This window comes from Ursus arctos, unplaced genomic scaffold (genome assembly GCF_023065955.2).
Source record: "Ursus arctos isolate Adak ecotype North America unplaced genomic scaffold, UrsArc2.0 scaffold_18, whole genome shotgun sequence".
NCBI lineage: Eukaryota > Metazoa > Chordata > Mammalia > Carnivora > Ursidae > Ursus > Ursus arctos.
In genome coordinates, this window is record NW_026622852.1 from 47,276,177 (window position 1) to 47,296,348 (window position 20,172).

Here is a 20,172-nt window from a genome sequence, read left to right on the forward strand (position 1 = left end):
CTCACAGATAAAAAGTTCCACATCCTGTTGGTGGTAAGGGTGAGAGTATTGTGGGGAGAATGTGGGAGGCAGTTGAAGGAGTGGCAGGTGGCCAGATGGGGTCCTGTCATTCCTCCTCAGTTTCCAGGAAACCAAGACCAGAAACCAGATAATTCCTCCTGGTCCCCAACAGCTGATAGTTCATTTGCTAGAGGCAAGATAGTTAATTTTTCAAAGGGAACTTTTAAATTATAAACCAGACACATTAATTATAACTTTAATATAACAAATGTTATTAAAAGCAGCAATTCAAAACCATAAATCTTTTCAAAGGTGCACAGGGTTATTATAAGGTCAGTTGGCAGTAATGCAGCTGTTAACTGGTATGAATGAAATGCTGGGATGTGGAGTCTGGGTGGCCTTGCTAGGCCTTATGCTGACTTTCCAAATGAGGAAGACACCCCCTTCCTCCCTTCCCCCTCTTCAAGCCCAGAGCCTCTCTGGGGCTCGAGTAGAGAGGGTGCAGGAGTCCTGCGGCAGGGCTTGCTCATGCTGTACTTTCTCAGAAGCCTGGAAAGCAGGCCTGGGGGTTGCTGTGCCCTCTGAAGCCAGGCAGGAAGCCACCGATTGGATCCCAGGTCCCACACCCCAGCCAGGCTGGGGGCTGGCTTCTCAGCTCCCCTTCCATCTGGCCCCAGTTGGGGGCGTCAGTGGCAGCAGCTGTGGGGCTGAGAAGGGAAAGAACGGGGCCCACCCCCAGCTGCTCCGTGCCTGGCTCACGCTAGGGAAGCAGAGGGAAGTGGGTGGGCCATGTGCAGGACGTGAGGTCCTGTGAGAAAGGCACTGTAGGAGCTGAGGTTTGAGGCAAGGGGCATCTGGACCATCTCAGGGACTCCCTGATGCTCGCAGGTGGGGAGGGGCCGAGCCTAGTAATGGAAAAACCAGCTCCCCAGGCCCACTGCCCCCACGCCACCCCTCTGTTCATCCACCTTCGCCCTGCAGCTGGCAGCCTGCAAAACCCAGCCAAGCTGGAGGCCACAGCAGCGGTTGGCAAGGCTGGTCCCCATCTGGTCCACCCCCTGCCCTAGTGAAGGCACTTCTTTCTACTTTCCAATCATCTGAGTCAGTTTCTAATATCTCTGGAAGCAGCAAAAATGAGGGGTCCCCTTCCCTTCTCACTTTTGGTTTTCCTCCAGATGGGTATGAATTATAATGTCAGTTCTAAGAATTCTATTTTTACTCCCACTGACAATTTCCTTTGAGGGGACTGAATAACACAAGCCCTTTAAAAATCCCAACCTGTCCCAAAAAGTGATTGTCAATCTCAGGGCACAGCAGGGGCTAAGGAAGAGGGTAGGCGTCCTCTGAGCCTCCCTGCAGGGTCACAGCTGGTTCATGGCTGAAAGAAGGGGGCAGAGGCTGGACTTTCACATTAAGTTGCAGCACACGGCCCCTGAAGAGGGCCAAGGGAGAGCCAAGGGCAGGAACTAGGCTGGCACTGGAGGGAGTGGGAGTGTGTGTGTGTGTGGGGGGGGTGTGTGTGTGTGTGTGTGGTGTGGGTGTGTGTGGTATGCACTCCTGGAGGGTGAAAGCACACGTGTGGTGGGAGCTTCTGTGTGAGTGTGTATTGTTTGGCTGTGTGTGTGGTGGGTCTGGGGGTGGGAGGCACAGGAGACAGTCTGAAGTTTAGCAGGACATGGCTTCCTTTCCTCCCACTTCCTCTCCCTGTCCTGCAGGTTTGCAAGGCCAGGCACAGCTCCTTGGCAACTAAGAGGGGGTGTGGCCGGGGAGAGGACAACTTCGGGGACCTGGGAAGCTGACACCCACAGCCTTTACTCGGCCTTAGTAACTGGGCTCTGGTGCCAGTGCCTTCTGAGGCAGAGACCCAGCCTCTTCACGCCTCAGATCCGAGAGTCCCGGGGTCTCTGCCTCCCAGGCTTTCACGGAGGCCGTCTCACCAAGGGCAGCAGGGGGTGGCGGGAAAGCCAGAGGGAGAAGCTGAGAGGCGTCCTCTTCTCCACCCTCAGCCATGCTTAAAGGTTCCCATTCTTACAATGTGATCCCCGGGACGACTGGCTGCCCATGGGTCAGGAGTGAAGGACATCCAGGAGAGGGACAGCCACACGCACGTAGGTGTGTAAACACACACGCCCAACAGGGGTGGGAGAGAGAGGGACGCAGACACAGGGAAAGACTCAGGCCTCAGGGAAAAGGGGCGGAGAGCCAGGGGGCCACAAATTCAGAGTTACAGGTAACCAGCTGGAGGAAGTGTGTGGAGACACTGGGTAATAGCCAGGGGGACCTTGGAGACACAGGCAAAGGGGTGACGAGCCGAGGAGGCCCAAGAGCAGGGTGGGCACACAGAGCGGCGTGGGCCTCAGCCTGGCAGGCAGGCGCGAGGGGCCTTTCGCCAGGCACTTGGCGTCTTGCTTTCCTCCCCCACCCCAGCCTGGAGAGAGTGCTCTCTCCGTTGGTTTCGGGGCTCCTGGCATCTCCTGGAGCGAGTCAGTACGGGGTGGTCCCTTCCCACTCCACCAGGTACTGAACCTTGCCCTCGGGCGTGACCCTCCTGGCCAACACCTGGTACTTCTCCCCGCAGGCCAGCCGCCCCGCCGCCCCGAAGTAGTTGGTGATGGACGACTTGAGGTGGGACAAGGACGAGTCGTCCTCGCTGATGCTCTCGAAGGTGTGGCTGTCGATGCCTTCGTCCGGCCGCTCGGGGCCCGAAGCCCCCTCGGCACTGCTGTCTGAGGGGCAGCGTCCACCCAGCTCGGCTGCCCGCCGCTTTGCCCGCAGTGGCAGGTACGCCTTGGCTGCCAGCTTCCTCTTGCGGCTGCCCACCGTCCGTCTACGGCGGGATGGGGAGAGGAAGGCGCGGGAGTGGGGCGCAGTCATCCTGCCCAGCCCCTCTCCCCGAGCACGCCTCGTCCCTGCCCTGGACTCTTGGCAGCTCAGAGTCCAAGCGGGGCGGGGGGGGTGGGGAGAAGCATTAACGGACCTCGGCCCCAGAGCCTGAGCTGGAGAAAGGCAGACACGGGGACAGGAAGCGCTGGGCGAGAGACGGACACACAAAAGAAGAGGTGTGTGTCCTCAGGTGTTTAGATACAGGAACCAAGCCCCGAAGAGCTTGTGAACCAAAGAAACAGGAGGAACCAAACACAAATACAGGGGTGCTGGCAGAGAGAGACACCCACAGTCGCCTGCGGGCGGACAGAAGCCAGGCACAAGTGTCCTGGAACACAGCTGCGGGAGCCTCCGGCGCCGCTGGGGACCGGCTGCCACCAAACAGACTGCAGCCTTGCCTAGGTCCCTGGGCACTTCTGTCCCCTCTCCTGGACCCCACACCCTGCACGATGCCAATTCCCCTCCATCAGGCTTCCACATGAATGGCTCTTTTCCTTAGTGACCCAGAAGACAGATCCTAGGTTTAGACAGCCACGCAGGGCACCCTGCGGGCAGAGGCAGGGTCATGCAAAGCCATGGCCCGCAGAGGCCAAGAACCCTAGCGAGGGAACTGCCCAGGGACAAGTGTCACATCACCTGCAGCCAAGGCACAACACCCTGAAGGGCCACACGCAGCCCCGTCTGAACCCCAGGACTCAGAACCAGATGGTCCCAGGCCCAGACTCACGAGTGGAGGAGCCCAGGTCCCCGAGCTTGAGGAGACCCAGGGGGCAGGGGGAGGGCTGAGGAGAAGCCAAAGCCGAGCCCATCCGGCCGGAACCTCACCTGGAGTCGTAGGAGAGGCTGGTGGAGGCCGAGCCGGAGGTGCTGGCGGCATCAGTGGAGTCCACATCTGAGAAGAAGGTCTGGCCTGAGCTGGCACTGAGAGGGAGGAGAGGGTGAGCCTGCGCTGGCCCTGGCCACCCCTTCGTGCCTCTCCAGTTGTCTCTCAGCCCCCAGCAAAGGCTGAGCTTCCCCCCACCCACTGTGCCTGCCGTGGCAGCCCCTCTGCCTGTCCGTCTTCTACCCGGCCAGCCCTCCAAGTCCAAGGAGTCACGGGACACTGGAGAAAGCCTTCCCCCGGCACCGTCCCTGGTGGTGACAGGAGCACTGAGGAGCCTGGCCCCGGCCACCCAGCTGCTCTATAGACCCAAAGGGCCTTCATTTCCAGCATCTGTTTCAGTCTCGTGGCAGCCGTGCAGACACGGTGAGGAGGTTCAGAGAGGCTGAAGTCGCAGCTAGTGACTGCAAAGTAAGGGGCTGGAGCCCAGGCCTGACCGACTGAAGCCCTCCCCTGAGGTCCCTCCCCTGAGGGGCACCAAGCACGAGGTGCTGTGGGAACACACGGGAGCGTCTGACACAGCCTGGGGAGCGTCAGGGAAGGCTCCCTGGAGGAACGCGAATGCGGGATAACCAAAGCAGTTCTGGTATACGGTGTGAGGGCTGGAAGAAGCCGGAGAGGGGCTGGAGAGGACCAGAGGGCCCAGGCAAGGCAGCCTGTGACCCAGCTCTGGGGAGCGGTCCCCGGGGTCCTGGCCACCTTCCGGCAGGGGGAGGGATCGCAGAGACGGCTCTAGGGCAGGCGGCCAGGTCGCCTGCTGCAGTATGCACCCTTGTAACTGAACCAACCCCGACGGAGCTTCCACTCCTGAAAGGCTCTCGGCTTGGCCCCTTCCAGAGCCTGCCTTCGCTGCTGGGGAACGGAGTCGCGGCCTGCTTCCACCCCGCACTGCAGGGCGGCCGTCTCCGGGGCCCTCACCTTCTCAAACTCTGAATCTCATCCAGCGAGAAGTCGAATATGCTGGCCAGGTGGTGGTTGGTGCTCCAGGCTGAGGTAAAGTCGCTCTGTGGACACAGGAAGGGGGGATCAGAGGGCGTCAGAGCCGCCTCCCACAGCGCACTCTCTCTGCCCACGGCCACCCAGGCTCTCCGAGGGCAAGACCGGTCCCTCGCTCCTTGGTCCCAGGCCGACCGAGGAGCCGGATCACACCGCTTCTAGCCCTGACTCCGTCTCTAGCTGACTGCACGACCTTCCCATCTCGGGCCTCCGTCACCTGAACTGCAAAGGGTGGACAGGAGCAGCTGCGGTGCTTCCCTGCTCCGGGGGCTGGGACGCAGGGCCGAGTGAGGGGCTGACTACAGGTGCCTTGCACGCGGCCAGGTGCGGAGCAGGCGTGAGGACCGCTAGTGTCCCTGCCCGCACGGAGCGCCCATGCGCGGCCACTAAGGAAGGAGTGCTCCAGAGCCCTGTTCTAGGCTGGCCTTGGCCACTGGCTCACGTGTGACCTCAAGAAAGTCACTGGCCCTTCCTAGTCTGCGGTGACCCCATAGGACTGTGGGGGCAAAGACGTTACCTCCCCTGCCCCGCCCCCTTCGGCTTCTGGGGAGAACCTGGGGAGATAAGGGAGTGGTCTTGCAGTGCCTGGCCTTGGCTTGTTAGCCCTAGGAGGAAGTGGCTTCTCCTTTAAGGGATGTGGGAGAGCGCCCCCTGGGCCTGGGGGGGCCTCAGTTTCCTGCACAGGACTCCCTAACATGTGCTGACCCTGTGTGTGAATGTGGAGAGCAAGAAAACAAGAAACTAACACTGGGAATAGCATCTTCCAGCAAAAACTTTGATCTTTTTCTTCTATAAACTCGCCTTTTCTGCTGCTGGAATTCGTGAGGCAACAAACTGTGGAGACAGAAAGGGGAGAGGGGGGCCGGGTCAGAGCCTGAAGGCCCAGAGGGAGGAGAGGCAGGGCTGGGGACACAGCAGTGCGGGTGGGGACAGGTGCTCCTTCCAGGCAGTGGGTGTGGGAGGGCATGGTGGGGGGGAATGGTGGGCAGAAGAGAGAGAAAGCTGCTCTGTCCCCGACGCCCAGGACGAGGAGCTCAGCTCAGCGAGGAGAGCCAGGGACCCCTTACACACTCTCACTTCCCCTTCCCTCTCTGCCTAAGCCCTAACCCAGCAAGACTGGGCCCCATGACCTGGCTTGCCCTCCAAGCAAGGCAACAGGCTCCTCTGGTGGAAGAAGCCCAGAGTGTGGGACCGAGTCCCAGCTCGGTTGCTAACTGGCCCTCTCCGGTGCCTCCAGCTGGGCCTATCGGGGTGGAGGTCCTCCCTGCTCACTTGCATGCCACCGTCCTCTCTGGGCCCACTGCACAGCCAGCGGCTGGGGCTGGAGCTGGGAGTAGTGGAGACCCCGAGCTCGGTCCCCAGGCACTGACCCAGGCTTGCTCTTTCCTCTCTTCCGCAGCTCAGAGGAGGCGCCGCTCTCAGTGGGCACCAGGCCCTTGTCGGGCAGCAGCTTCCCTGGCGGGTTGGGGGGGACACGGATGCGCAAACGGAAGATGCACTTCTTCTTCTTGATCTCCTTGCCGCAGAGGAACCTGGGGGGTGGGCAGGGGGAGGAGAAAGCTCTGGAGTCTGTCGGTCCCTCCTCCTGGGGAGGACAGTCAAGCGTTAAAATTACCCTCTCTGCCTCCTTGGACCCAGAGCTAAAATCCAGGGTTGCCTGTGGAGATGCTGATTCCTCAAGGCCTGTGGGACCAGGGGTCCCAGGTGGTGGCTGGGAATGTGGCCGATGGCTCGTCCCTGTCCTTCCTCTTGTTATGTATGGGTCTTGCTGCTCCTCTCCCTTTTCTTCTCTGCCTCAACTGGCCCCAAGGTCACCTCCTACAGGAAGGCCTCCTCCAGCTCCCAGTGGAACTGCTGGATTCGACACCATTCTGTTTTCGGGTCTCCCCCAGGAGACTGAAAATACCTCCAGGCGCTTCCCTCCTCTTTCCAACACGGGCTGAGCTGCCATGAGGTGAGGGGAGGTGCCCCAGACAGTCCTACCCTCAGGAGACGGGCCACAGGGAAGGCGGAAGGCCCCACTATTCAAGCATAGGACTGTGTCTGGGCCCCAAACCATGAGAAGGTGGAAGATAAGAGTGGAAAATTCTATCTAGAGATGTCTGGAGAGGTTTCAGAAAAGCAGGGGCCATGTCCTGTTCCTTACTTAGTCCTCGGGACCCGCACAGGGCTGACACAGAGCAGCAGTCCAAAGTCGTTCACGGAACAAATGAGTGAAACAGATGGAAGAGCATTCTAGTCAACAGAGGGGTCTGAGCAAAAGCACTGAGTGGGAGAGCAGTGGCTTCAGGATAGCCGACACCCAGAATAAATAAAGCAAAGGGTCGGTGGCAAAAGGCATGGGCAGGGTCTGCTCATGAGAGGCCTTGAATGCTGCGCTCAGGAGCCTGGGCAGTCCCTGCAGTGGCAGCAAGGGAGGTGTCAGCTGTGTGTTCTGAGAAGGACTCGGAAGTCTGGAGGGGAAGACGTGGGCCGAGGACGAGTTAGGAGGTTGCAGCCCACCCGGGAGATGATGAATTGATCCTTCAGTGCCTGGTCCAGAACCATGGCGAGGGGAGGAGGGCCCCTCAAAGATCAGGTGCACCCCCTAGGGCGCTAAGCCCAGGATCCAAATGCATCAAGCTGCTGGAGTGGTCTGGGAGGCATCACAAAGCAGGTGGGATGCTCCCTGAATCTGGAAGAATGGGCAGGACTTATCTAGTCAAAGAGAAGGGGAGGGAGACCCAGGCTGGAGCACAGTTTGAGCAAAGGCCATGAGGCAGGAAGATGCTTTCCACCCAATCCCACCTGTCGGGGGCCCCACGCACTCCCTCCCTTCCCCGCACGCACCGGCTTTTGTAACTGTTCAGCGCGTTGAGGAGATGTGGTCCTCGGTCCGTCACAGGGGTGCTGGTGAGCTGGGGGGAGCAGCCAGCAGGAGAATCAGACCTGGCACATGACCCTCGTCCCCTCCCTCCTCCTCGATCTCTGAGTGAGGACCCTGACTTCTAGGATTCTAAATCTTTTCACCTCTCTGAGCTCACTTCTCCATCTGGAAATGGAGAGAGTTGACTCCTGTCCTAGATGGATCAAGAGGCTTAATGGGGCACCTGGGTGGCTCAGTCAGTTAAGCATCTGCCTTCAGCTCAGGACATGATCCCAGGGTCCTGGGATCGAGCCCTCCGTCCAGCAGGGAATCTGCTTCTCCTTCTCTCTCTACCCCTCCCCCCCAGCTCATTCTTTCTCTCTCTTGCACACACATGCTCTAATAAATAAATGAAATCTTTTAAAAAAAAAAAAAGGCTTAAGAATGCCCATGCCCTTGACCCAGTCAGCCATTCCTTGGGCTCTATCATAGAAATAGAACGTGAAACACAACAAAGCTTTAACAAAGCTTCCCCAGAGTGTCAGTCCTAATGACCGGCAGGTGTGCAAAGCAGCGAGGCAACTACCTGCCCAAGAGGTAGGAACGCAGTAAGTAAACCACGGTGGAAACCAATGGAGCCTTTAAAAATGTTGATAAAAACGCTTTCGGAATATGGAAAAGTATTTATGATATAATGTAAACTGGAAAAAAAAAGATGGCTTAAAATTTTATATAGTGTAAACCAAGGAAAAACAGACACAGAAGGAAGGATGGGATACATTAGTGGCAGTTGTGTCACGTGGTGTGATGGGGAATACGATGACTTTTTTTTAAGCAGGCCCCACACGCAGCATGGAGTCCAACACGGGGCCCAAACTCAAGACCCTGAGATCAGGACCTGAGCTGAGATCGAGAGTCTGACACTTAAATGACTGCTCTACCAGGAACCCCTGGATGATTTTAAAGTATACTTCTTTACACTTTTTAGCGCTTAACCGTTTTTCTACCAGGAACATATATGTTCTTTTTATAAATCAGAAAAAAGTTATTAAAAATACCAGCTCTAGGGGCGCCTGGGTGGCACAGTGGTTAAGCGTCTGCCTTCGGCTCAGGGCGTGATCCCGGCATTATGGGATCGAGCCCCACATCAGGCTCCTCCGCTATGAGCCTGCTTCTTCCTCTCCCACTCCCCCTGTTTGTGTTCCCTCTCTCGCTGGCTGTCTCTATCTCTGTCGAATAAATAAAATCTTAAAAAAAAAATACCAGCTCTACCTATCTTTTAAGGCTTTACAATACGTATGTATTTTTAAGAAAGATTTATTTTTCTATTTTATAGAGAGAGAACAGGCACAGGCACGCGTGTGCACGAAGGGGGAGGGATGGGAGGGAGGAGAATCCTGAAGCCAACTCCCCACTGAGCACAGAGCCCTATATGGGGCTCCATCCCAGGACCCCGAGATCATGACCGGAGCAGAAACCAAGAGTCAGCTGCTCAACTGACTCAGCCTCCCAGGTGCCCTGACAATATTTATGTCTTAGAAATTATCAAACACTATAAATGAAGATGTTAGTATATGAAAAGCTTCTGCAAAGCATAAAGGTCATTTTTTTTTTAAATACCTGTCTCATCAAAGAGAGATTTGGGGCAGTCAGTAGAGAAGACACCTCACTTTGGATTGGTGGAGAGGACTCTAAGGTTGCCGTTAGGGAAAAGGGGGCATGGCCCCACCATGGGAGAGGTTGGGGCTTTGCTGGCCACCAGCAAGTCGCTCTCCCCCCTCTGACATCCTGGAAGTCTCCTGTTTGTTACTTCACTGCCTGGGTCCCGGCCCCCGGGGGACCACTTCTGCTATTCGGAGTAAGACCAGCAGGGGGCAGGCCGACTTCACTTTCCACTGTAGCCAGGTGGCCCGGAGCAGGGCAAACATCTCTGCAGAGAGCCCTGCTCCAGCCAGATCCACCGCTAGCTCCCTGCTGCTGAGGCAGTGAGACCCCAACCCGCCCACGGCCAAAGCCTGGGTCAGGAAGCCCCTTGCCGGGCACTGGCTCAGAGGCTTGGACTCAGGGACGGGGCAGCAAAGAGGCTCTGAGTCTTTCTCCCAGCCAACAGCCCTCACAGACAGGCAGCGCTGCTGAGAGTGATCCGTTAGACACCGAGATCCCAGTCCTGCACCGTGTGGCCCGCTCTGGAGCTCAGTAAGCCCACCGCGGAACGGACTCCTGCCATTCTGCCGTCCCGCGGTCCTGCGTACCTTGCCAAGCTGCAGGAGCTCCCAGTGGTGGTTGACAAAGGCCAGAATCTCCTCAAAGTCAAAGTACTTCTTCTTGCTCTGCACCCCCAGGTTGTAGAGGGCCAGGTGAACCACATCCACCCTGGGCAAGGGGGCGAGTAGGTGGGGTGGGGGTGAGGTGGCAGCCTGCCCCAGCCAGGGCTGGAACCTCCCGGGTCCAGGCTGCAGGGCAGGGGCAAGGCTGGGAGCTGGTGGCTGGATATGGAATTGTTCCCGGTGGGAGGTGGGAGCGGAGCAGCTGGGAGGGGACTCAAGCCCCACCCTCTCACCATCGAAGGGGCAGCCGCTCGATGTACTCCGGGCCCTGGTTACACACCGAGCAGAAGAACAGGTAGAACCTGGGGGCGGGTGGAGAGGGGCCTGTGGTGGGAGGGGCTGACACCCCACCCTAGCGCAGCCCCTCGCCCCTCACTCCCCACCTGCCTTCCCACAGTCAGTGTCGTCCTCTTCCCAAGGGCTAGTGGCCCTACAGGGGATGGGGCAGTAAGGATGGGGCAGGGCAAAGACCGCAAAATACTTCCCTACCCCTCCTTCCCCTCCGTCGTCATTATCCTGGAGCGTGACTGAGTTCAGAGTGAGCTGAGCTAGGCCGGGCTGGAGGGGGCACCCTCTTCCCCTCTGAGAGATGCGCGCGCACACACACGCACACACACACACAATCACAAACACGACACACCAACCAAGACACACAATATCTGGTGCGACACACATTAGCCTTCTGTTAGCTTAGCCCCATTTGTCAGAAGCCAGATCGATCATCCCCCCTTCCCAGTGGTTCCTCTTACTAGGGGTGGAGGTAGGGGTGGGGCGGGACACTGGAAGAGACTGGGGTGTAGGGAAGGTGGGACTTGGTCTAAGGTCCCCCCAGAAGTCAGTGGCAACTGGGGCTGTGGCCTGGCACGTTCCTCTACTGCGAAGGCCTCCCTCGCCCTGAGCTGACTCCCCTAGACAGGTGCCCACCATCAGAGACCCTGCGTAGGGCCTGGCAGGTGGTCTGGAAGAGCTGCTGCCCCTGCCCCTGTTTGCCCCCCCCCCCACCTCCCCCTCAAGGCTGAGTGGGGCCGGATGAGCACCTACCGGTCTCCAAACATCATGGGCTCATTAAGGCACTGGGTGCAGGCCTCGTGGAACCACTGCCGGCACCGGTAGCACTGCAGCATCCTCAGGTACCATCTGGAGACCAGAGCAGCCAGGGTCAGCCAGGCCCACGCTCCCAGCCAGGCATCGGCCTCAGCCACCTCTCCCTATGGCAACTCGCACGCCGGCGGGGAGAAGGAAGCGAACTCACAGTCACCAAGCACGAGCACGGAGGCTGCGCCAGGGGCGGGCGGGGAGCAGGCCTATGCTCTACCGTTTCATCTCACCGTCTGGTAAAAGACCGGCCACTGCCCTACTTTTACAGAAGAGTCTGAGCTTAACAGGCTTGCTCAAGGTCGCTCAGGAAACAAGTGGTGGATGGTGACTCAAACCCTGGCCTCCCTCACTTCAGAGCCTGTGCTCTTCGTGCCACCCTGGAGCCCCCACCTTCAGCGCGCACACTGCTTCTCAAACGCTACCGGGATGGAAAGGTTTGCCCGGGAGACGTCATGGGAGACTAATGGCTCCTGGAAGCTCCGTGGGCAGCACCGTGTCTGGTGTTTCTTATGCGGTATCTACCCTGTCTCGGCCGTTCAACGACTATTCAGGGAATGTGAATGGAGAGCCACGTGGTACTTTAACAACTGATGCTTTGTTAGCAGCTTGCCAGGTGAGCTCCCTGGACTGCCTGTGGCGTCAGAGTCACCTGGGTCTCTAGATCAAACTATGAAGATTCCTTGGTCCACTTGAGACCTACTCAATCTTTAGGGGAGCCCCTGGGAGATGCATTCTTAACAATCACCCTGAGCAGTTTTGCCCAGTAAGCACCAAGAGTCACTGCCTCAATTCTGTAAAGGTCTCTTTTAGCATTTCTCCCTGTAATCACAAAGACCTTCCCACACACAGGGAAGCTGATCCCACTTGAGAGATGAAGGACTTCAAGCAGTTTGCCCAAATTACCCAGCTGGACTGCGTGAGCCCAGCCTCCAGACCCCTACTATTGTCAATAGCGCTTGGGGCTAAGATTCAGGACTTCAGGGTATCCTGTAGGCTGTGTCCTGAGGGCAGAGACCCCATCTCTCACTTCCGTCGTTCCTGCCACAGTGTCTAGTGCAGTCAGCCCAAAGGAGCACCCATGGCTATATGGAGACCCAGCCTGGTAAGGAAGAAGCAATCAAAGACTCCTGTAGTCGGGGCAAGAATCCCCTCCACAGCAATCCCCTCCACAGTACCCTACACATGACCCCCAACCCCTGCTTGCACACCTCCAGAGGGAAGTACCTTAATATCTCACCACCAGCCTGTCTCATTGACTCTGACAACAGAAAGGTTTACCTTCAATTCCATGCACGACAGTAACAGCTCACGTTTATTAAGTGCTGACCAAGTGCCAGGCACCGGGTGAGACTTTATATGAATTATCTAATCGCCACTCTGCTCACAAACACCATATAACGGGAACACTACGATGAGAACTGCGCTCAGGGGCTGCGGAGGGGGCTGGGAGGATCTGGACCCTCGCTTCAATACTTCTTTCCCTTCCCAGGAGCCGCTTTCTGGGAGCGCGAGCCTCGCCGCCTCGAGCCCCGCCTCCGGGCCCCACCCCGCGGCCCTACCTCCGGGCCCCGCCCCCGCCGCCGCGGCGCGACCCCCGCCCCTCGGGGAGGCCCCGCCCCACCGCCCGACCCCACCCCCGCCCCGCTCCTCGGGGGAAGGCCCCGCCCCCGCGGCCTTACTCTCCCGGCCCGCCGCAGTAGCAGTAGCACTGCTGCTGGTTGGTACGGTGGGGCGAGTCCCACTCGAGCTCCTCAGGCTGGTAGGACAGCACCATCTTCACGGCCTGCAGCGTCCTGGCGATGGCGCCCTTCTTCAGCGCGCCGCCTTTCTGCGGGAAGATGAGGGTCCGGCTCAGCCGTGGGGTCCCGGCAGGGGGTTGGTGGCTGGCGGGGGCGGGGCGGCCACAGGAGTCAGCACGCTGCGGCTGGCAACGGACCTGCTGACCCCGGGGACCCTCAGATATTCCAGTGTAGTCAGAAACGCAAGAAGCTTTTTCTCATCGATCTCAAATCTATCCTCTCTCCATCCCATAAGTTTCTCTTAGTAACAGTATTAACATGCAACAATAAAGTTAACAATAATAACCAATATGCATTGAGTGGGGGTGCTCACGTGGGTTTTGTCTTTTGATTGCAAAGCACCATTGACTGGGGGCCTCGGACCCCTGGCACCAAACCCATATCCATTTTACCATTTGTTGAGGAAACAGGCTCAGGGAGGCTAAGGAACCCGGCCAAGGACAAACCACTTGCCGATCAGTGGCGGCAGTGCTGTCTGCCTCCAAAGCCCAAGCTCTGTGACCTGGAATCCAGCCTGAGCCCAGGGAGTCTAGGCTTCCTGATAAAGTGGGGAAAGGCAGGGACTGCAAGGATGGAAGGCTCACCCGCACGGCCAGTGCGAAGATGCAGCGTCGGCAGAACCAAGGTGTGAGCAGGGGCCGGTCCGCACTGCCCGCTCTAGGGATGTGGCACTGCTGGTGGTACCCTACAGCAGAGGGGGGCTGGTGAGCGGCCACGGGAAGCAGTGGCCCCCAGGCCAGTCAGCCCCAAGGCCACGGGGCTGGGGAGGGTGGCAGCAAGTCGGAGGAGCCGTGTGCCCGCCAGCTGCGGGGGCCTGGCTGGCGGTGCTCGCCGAGGCAGCCAAGCTGGTGTCCAAGCAGGCGACTCAAAGGCAGCCTGGGCCCCAGTGGGGGAGACACCACAGTCTGGCTTCAGCCTCTGTGCCCCATCTCTCCACCCAGCCTCTCTCCTGGGCTAGGGGGAGCTCCAACCTACACACCCTGTCTCACTTTCCAGAAGCCCCAGCTCTCCCCAGGGGTCACCTCCCTGGGCCCTCATTCCCAGACACTGGCTCCCCGTCACTCTGGAGCTCCAACAGGACCAGGAAGCCAGCTGAGATCCCAACAGTGAGGCATGCCCACTGGGCCAGTGGGGGGTGGGGAACCACAGGTCAGGGCCTCCTCTGTGCCCTGCGCACCACACTCACCCAGGCCACACTTCCCACAGATGAGGATCTCATTCAGTGGCCCTGATGTCTTCCCCAGACAGATGTTGCACTTGGGCTCCTCCCCTGGAACGCCAGCTGAAAGGGAGAGAGAGAGGCCTTCCAGGGTCAGATCCGGCTCGCAGGAATTGGAGAGTTGAAAATTCACCTTCCAGGCACTGAGCCTCTACTCGGTGCGGGGCCTGGCACTGAGCCCCATGGGCCCACTCACTGAATCTCCCCAACCACTCTGAGGTACCTATTATCATTAGCCCATTCTAGAGATGAGGAATTGAGGCTCAGAGAGGTTAAGTCCCAGAAGTTAAGTAGGAGAGGAGGAATTTGAACCCATGACTATTGGACATCAAATCCTTTGTTCTTTCTGACCATATCATGCTGCCTCTTCTGCCTAATTTAGTTCGTTAAACATTTTTTTATGTTAACAATAATAGAATGTTATAATGAAACTCCTTGTTCTTATCAACAATTAAGAACTCGTAGCCAATCTTGTTTTGACTGTATTCCCACCCACTTCCCCCCTTGTATTATTTTGAATCAATTCCCAGATACCTAACCATTTTCCGAAAGTACTTCAGTACGTAATTCTGAAAGATTAGGATGCTCTTTAAAAAAAAAAATTACTACAGTGCCTTTATTGCACCTAAAAATTAAAAACGATTTCTCAATATCACCAACAAATTCAATTAGTGTTCACATTTCCAACTGTTTCTTAAATAAAAATGTCGTAACAATTTTAAGTATGTTCAACTGCTTTTAATCTACAAGTTCTTTCTCATCTCTTTTTTTTTTCTTTGCCTTTTTTTTTTGTGATTGTTGAAGAATAGGTGTGTTTATGTGTGCAAGGTTTGAGTGAATATTTTAATACATTCTGACACATGTTTCTGTCTTGTTCCTCCTAGCAGGGCAGAAATGGTATCTGCTCATCACTCTGTCCCCAGGACCTCCTACAGCGTGTAGCACGTGTGTTCAAGACACGTTTGCTGACGACATGGTCTCTTGTCTCTTATTACTGAATATGGCACTGTGGGTCCCAGTAAGCCCTCCCTGGCTTAAGGAAGTAAGCCGCTGATGGAAGCCAGGAGAATAGTAAGCTTCATTAAGTAATCGGTAACTATGGCTCGTTCAGCCTTGTGCTCTCATCTTGGGTGAAGCCAGAGGGGCACCGTCCTGCCTGCGAGGCACGGGTATCTGGCTGGGGAGACAAGCTGTTCCCTAGGTGAGCACTGAAGCACATCTGGGGTCCCGGCACACCGTGGGCCTTCTCCTCAATGTCTGCTAAGGCGTCTGTCTGCACCTGCTGGCTCCCTATGCCTTCAATGAGAGGGTAACTCAAGAGAAGAGCTCATCGCTTTGGACCTTTGTAGAAGAAATTGAGAGGTGGGGGCTTGATGAAGAGTCTCCATGTCTGCGTCAGCTGCGACATCTTGGGGACATGGGCCGTTTGGAACCTCTATGACCTGGCTGGGTTCTGTGGTCTCTACTTGGCAGGCTCCTTGAAATCCTTTCTTACAATAAGAAATTCTTTAGGACGTGCTTCCCTGTTAGCACTGGGCTAAGTGCTATACTTGGGGTCTCATGTCACCACCCTGTGAGGCCACTACTGTCATCACCTCCTTTCTTCAGATGAAGAAACTGAGGCTTGGAGAAGTGGGGTCACTTGCCCAAGGACGTGCAGCTAGCAAGCGGCAGAGCTGAAACTTGGTCCGAGGTCTACTGAGCCCAAACTTGGAGCTCTGTTTTGGAAACAGATGAGTGTTGGGACTCCTGAGTGGGTCTGTCGTGTCCGTGGGAAGGGAGAATGGTGGCTGGAGTGGGACAATGTCAGCTCTCTGCGCGCAGGGATAGCACCCAACTCAGCTCCCTTTCAACCCTGAAGCCCGTCTAACTCCATCCAGGCGTGTCCATCCTCACCCTCCCTGGTCCATCTCTGCCTTCTGGGCTTTCCACCAAGGCCAGGGCTGCCTCCGCTCGTTTTCTTCACACCGCGCTCCCATCCAGAGGCGCCAGTTTTGATTGCCTGGGCCCCTCCCCCCTCCGTTCCTAGCCCTGTACTGACCCCCAGCTTTGTGCAGAAGTGGATGATGTGCCATCCCAGCTCTTCCAGAAGCTTCCCGAGCCACCTTCTCCACCTGCCCGCCTCCCTCATGATGCGGGACTGATCGAGGGCACGACAGACGTCAGAAGTGCCTTTCCGTGTAAACACACAGCTAGTCATCTTATCTCCTCAGGTGGGCTGGTGAGGGGGTACGGGGGTCCATGGACAAGGCCAGATGCCAGGAGTACAAGAAAGAAGGAGAGAAGAGAAAAAATGGAAGTGGAAGAGGAGAGAGGGCCAAGGATGGGGCAGGGGAGCCCGAGCTCTTAGGGAGTACTCACCATGCTGTATGTCCTTCCACAGGACCCAGTATTTGGAATTATCTTCAAAAGTCACAAGGCAGCTCTGCTTAGAACTGCTGACCTGGGGCATGGAGAGGGAGGGGCAACGTGAGAAGTAGCTGAGGAAAAGCCGCCGGGACATGGTCTTCCTCTCCCATTTTTGTCCCCACAGGACAGAGGGATTACACCTGCTCCTTGTGCCCCGGAAAGCAGAGCGAGGCTGGAAGGGGAAAGACAGCAGCTCTGGAGGTAATGTGCACCAGTCCCTGGGGCTGCACAGTCAGGGGCCAGGGGACCACAACTTGGTGGGACTGCGGAGGACAGCACAGGCCAGGTGGTCATCTGAGATCCCCTCCAACCTTGTTTGGTTTTGCTCTGCAGGCTCACGGAGCTCTATTCTAAAGACCTGGTTGGATGATGTTGGCCCTAAGGATGGCATCTGCAAAAGCAGGTTCTGGTTCCTTCCACGGTCATCTTTTGAGCGTAAGGGGCATGAAGGGAGGCCCAGGCCAGAGGATGAGCAGAGACACTGCGCCTGGGAACAGGGGCCAGGGAGGAAAGGCTTACCCTCTTGATCTTCCCGAGGTAATACAGCCCATCGGTCCAGCGGCACAGCACGTACTGGCCCTCTGTCAGCTTGGACATCAGGTCTTTGAAGTTGTTCTTGGCTTTTGCCAGGGCCCCCTTGTTGGGGAGGTGGCTGGTGGCACCATAGGAGTCCCGAGTCCCTGGGTCCAGAGCCCGATTCTCCATTAGCTTCCCCTGACACTGGAAGAGAAAGAGAAGAGAGTTTTTACTCCTCACTCCCGTGCTCCAGCAGTCCCTCCAGGGAAGGAAGGAGACTACCTCACACAGCCTATGGTACTAGGCGCCAGGCACTTCTGCTATTGCACGGGATCCTCATGACAACCCTGCAAGGGAGACATTGTTATTCCCATTCTACAGACAGAGAAACTGAGGTTTGGCAAGTGAAAGTGGCCAGTGGGGCAGAGGCCGAGCTAAGGCTCAAATCAGGTGGGTGGATTCGAAACCCTGCCTCTCTTCCCACACACGCCATGCTCCCTTCTAAAGAGAACGAATCTCTCAGCCAACCACAGGGCAGTCTCCCTGCCCCGCTGGCCTGAACTCCCAGGCTTAGGAGCCTGAAGCTTTATCCTTTAAGCAAACATGTTCTCTAAGTGGAGGGCCTTCTCCAGGGAAGCCGCAGGAAGTCTTCACTACCACCCCACCCCCCAGCCCGTGCCCTGAGATCTGGCCAGAGGAAACTCCCCTAGGAAGGAAAACTCCTAGGTGGTTTGTGACCGGGTATAGACGATTCACCTGTGTCTTCCATAATCCCCCTTTCTGCTCTCAATTATGGGGTGATTTAATAGGAACCAATTCTGGGACACTTAAACTCACTCTGGGCTTCTCCTGAGATGCAAATGTGCCACAGGCAGGTAAGTCAACACAAGCTGCCTTCTGGGCACCTGTCTCTCTCACCATCCTATAAAACACACCATATAAAACACTGCTCTCTTCTTCCTGCTAATGGGACCACTAATGGTACCCAGAACCCCTGAGCATCTTTAGACTTCTCCAGCTAGTCAGTTGCCACAGTTGGCCAACTTCAAGCCCAGTAGATTTCTGGCATCTGGCCCCTCTTTTCCATGTCCCTGTCCTGGTCTGAGTTCAGGCCTCTCCTTCGCTTGGGCCATTCATTCATTCATTCATTCAAGAACTGTTTCCTGAGCCTTGTGTTCACTTATGCGGGGTGCTGGGATGGGGGATGAGACCACCAGCACCCAGTGCAGGTCACTCCCTGCTTTTCTGTCTCCACATCAGACCCTTCCACAGGGCCACAAATTCTTTATTTCTCCCTTTCTTATTCTCCCTTCCAGAAACTTTCTGTGGCTCCCCAGTGTCTTCGCAGGCATTGGAAGCCTTCCCCAAGGCTCCCTCCTCCCCTCTCTGGGCTCATCTGGCTCTAAGCCCCTCCACACACTCTCTGCTGAGCCCAACACAGCCTTGCTCTGTTCCCTGCACCCCCTACTCCGGTCCCCTCCTTCTCTGCCACTGCACCGCACCGGGCTCCTGGTATTATGATTACTTGTAGACAGGGCGAGAGTCCTGTGTGTTTTGCTGTGCCAGTGCGTGTGTACTCCTGTAAGATTGTGTTTCATGATCTCTGCGGCAGTGTGTCAGTGGGTATGTGAAATTAAACGCATGTGTGTGCCTGTCAGGGGCCCTGGGGCGGGCAGGGCACTGTTGGGGTCTTGGCTCCCCAGATGACGGTGTGGCCACGTTCCCTTCCACCCCACACACCCATTCTGCCCTTTTCTGGACGGCAGAGCAGCGCAGGCATTGGGCAGGGTACGCAATCCGAATCCCAGCCTTCTCCCTGCCACCTGGCTCCCGGGAGCTGCGAAGTCCCCGCCCGCCGGGCCAGGGCGCCGGGCCGCGGCAGGTTCACAAACTGACACTTCCTCCCCCACCGCGCCGTTGGGAGCCGGCCCGGTCGCCGCGCCCCCACTGGCCGGGCGGGGGCCCCCGGGTGGCGGCCCCCTCCCCGCGCCTCCATCCTCCCGGAGCGGGCCCCCGCGGGCTGTGATTGGCTGATTCAAACCCATCTGCAAAGAAATGCCTGTTTGCGGGTTCCCGTCGGCTTCCAGTTCAAATCCGCGGCACCAGGAGCGCGGGGCCGGGCGGGGGCAGGAAGCGAGGATGATTCATGCGCCGGGGCCTCTCCCAGGGCGGCCGTTGGCTTTTTTAAAAAAAAGGGTGTTCAGGAGGGGAAAAAAAACCTTGCAGAGGTAACCCCCTCGGGCTCAAGCGCTTCTCTCTTCGGTCGCTCCGACGCCAAGCCTCCCCCGTCCCAGTCCTGCCGCTGCCTGACTTCGGACGTGAGCAAAATCCCAAATGCCTGGGTTGGTCTCCACCCCCGCCCCCCCGCCGCCCCCGAACGGGACAAGTCAAGATTTGGGGCCAGGGAGCAGCGACCTGTCACCCACGCCCCCCCCCTCGAAGGCTCGGGGACCCGGGCGGGGCTCCCCCGCCCCGCAGACGCCGCTCAGCCCCGTTCCAAACCCAGGCGCGCAGCTCCGCGGGACCCCGACCGCCCCCCCCCCCCCCCCCCCCGCCTCCCGAGGCGCTCGGTTCGCCGAAGTCCGGGGAGATTTCGCAAAGAGGGATGTGTGCCGGGAGCGAAGCGTGTGGCGGGGAGTCCCCGCTGAGCTTACCGCGAGCCTGCGTGTCGGCCGGTCCCACTTGGAGTCTGGCCACCAGGCGCATCGGCGGCGGAGGCGGCTGCGCGCGGCCCGCGGCTGCCCGGCCGAGTGTCCGCCCGTGGGGCCGGGGTCGGGGTCTCGGCGGGGGCGGGGCGGGGCGGGGGCGCCGCGGGGAGGAGGGGGGGAGGCGGGGGAGGGAGGGGCCGGGGCGCTCAGGAAGGGGCCCCCCGGGCGCGGGGCGCCATCTTTTTCGCGTTTTCCCGCGAATTATTGACGTCCCGCTTATGTAATTAGCGGGGGCCGCGCCGGCCTCGCCATTGGAGCCCGCGGCGGAGGGGCCCCGCAGCGCCTCCTGCCCGCGCCCGCCCCCGCGCGCCCCCGGCCCCCGCCCCCCGCGCGCGCATCCCCGCCGCCCCGCGCGCCGGGCGCAGGCACGCGGCGCGACAGCACGGGGACGCGGAGCCCGCCGCGACCCGGCCACGCCGCGGGCACACGCGGAAGCACCGCCCCGCGCCGCCGGAGGAAACAGTAGGCTGCGCGCGGGGCGCGGACCTCCCG

The 20,172-nt window shown here is 58.3% G+C and overlaps 1 protein-coding gene across 4 annotated transcripts; it reads right to left on the reverse strand.

Annotated features, from left to right (window-relative positions):
- Nucleotides 1-242: 242 nt before the first annotated feature.
- On the reverse strand, nucleotides 243-19,753 carry PHF19 (PHD finger protein 19). 4 transcript variants are annotated; one of them, XM_057313728.1, is made up of 16 exons: nucleotides 19,627-19,715; nucleotides 17,255-19,151; nucleotides 16,976-17,176; nucleotides 16,409-16,490; nucleotides 14,015-14,110; nucleotides 13,413-13,513; nucleotides 12,709-12,857; nucleotides 10,973-11,068; nucleotides 10,165-10,233; nucleotides 9,857-9,977; nucleotides 7,589-7,656; nucleotides 6,130-6,291; nucleotides 5,506-5,593; nucleotides 4,682-4,767; nucleotides 3,709-3,804; nucleotides 243-2,827 (listed from the first exon to the last, which is right to left on the reverse strand). In XM_057313728.1, the coding sequence occupies exons 3-16, from the start codon at nucleotides 17,159-17,161 to the stop codon at nucleotides 2,485-2,487; spliced, it is 1,743 nt and encodes a 580-aa protein (XP_057169711.1). In that variant the 5' UTR covers nucleotides 17,162-17,176; nucleotides 17,255-19,151; nucleotides 19,627-19,715; the 3' UTR covers nucleotides 243-2,484. The 4 variants fall into 4 exon arrangements, with proteins under 4 accessions (XP_057169711.1, XP_026369659.1, XP_044245494.1 ...); XM_026513874.4 differs by lacking the exon at nucleotides 17,255-19,151 and having other exon boundaries at nucleotides 19,627-19,753; XM_044389559.3 differs by lacking the exons at nucleotides 16,976-17,176; nucleotides 17,255-19,151; nucleotides 19,627-19,715 and having other exon boundaries at nucleotides 13,413-13,502.
- Between the last annotated feature and the right edge of the window lie 419 nt (nucleotides 19,754-20,172).

Excerpts from the sequence above, each read along its gene's own strand:
- PHF19 (XM_026513874.4), bottom strand. The coding sequence starts at position 17,161 with ATGGAGAATCGGGCTCTGGACCCAGGGACTCGGGACTCCTATGGTGCC. Across the intron at positions 11,069-12,708 it reads TACTGCGGCGGGCCGGGAGA|ATGGTACCTGAGGATGCTGC; the intron begins GTAAGGCCGCGG and ends TCTGGTCTCCAG. Across the intron at positions 10,234-10,972 it reads CCCATGATGTTTGGAGACCG|GTTCTACCTGTTCTTCTGCT; the intron begins GTAGGTGCTCAT and ends ACCCGCCCCCAG.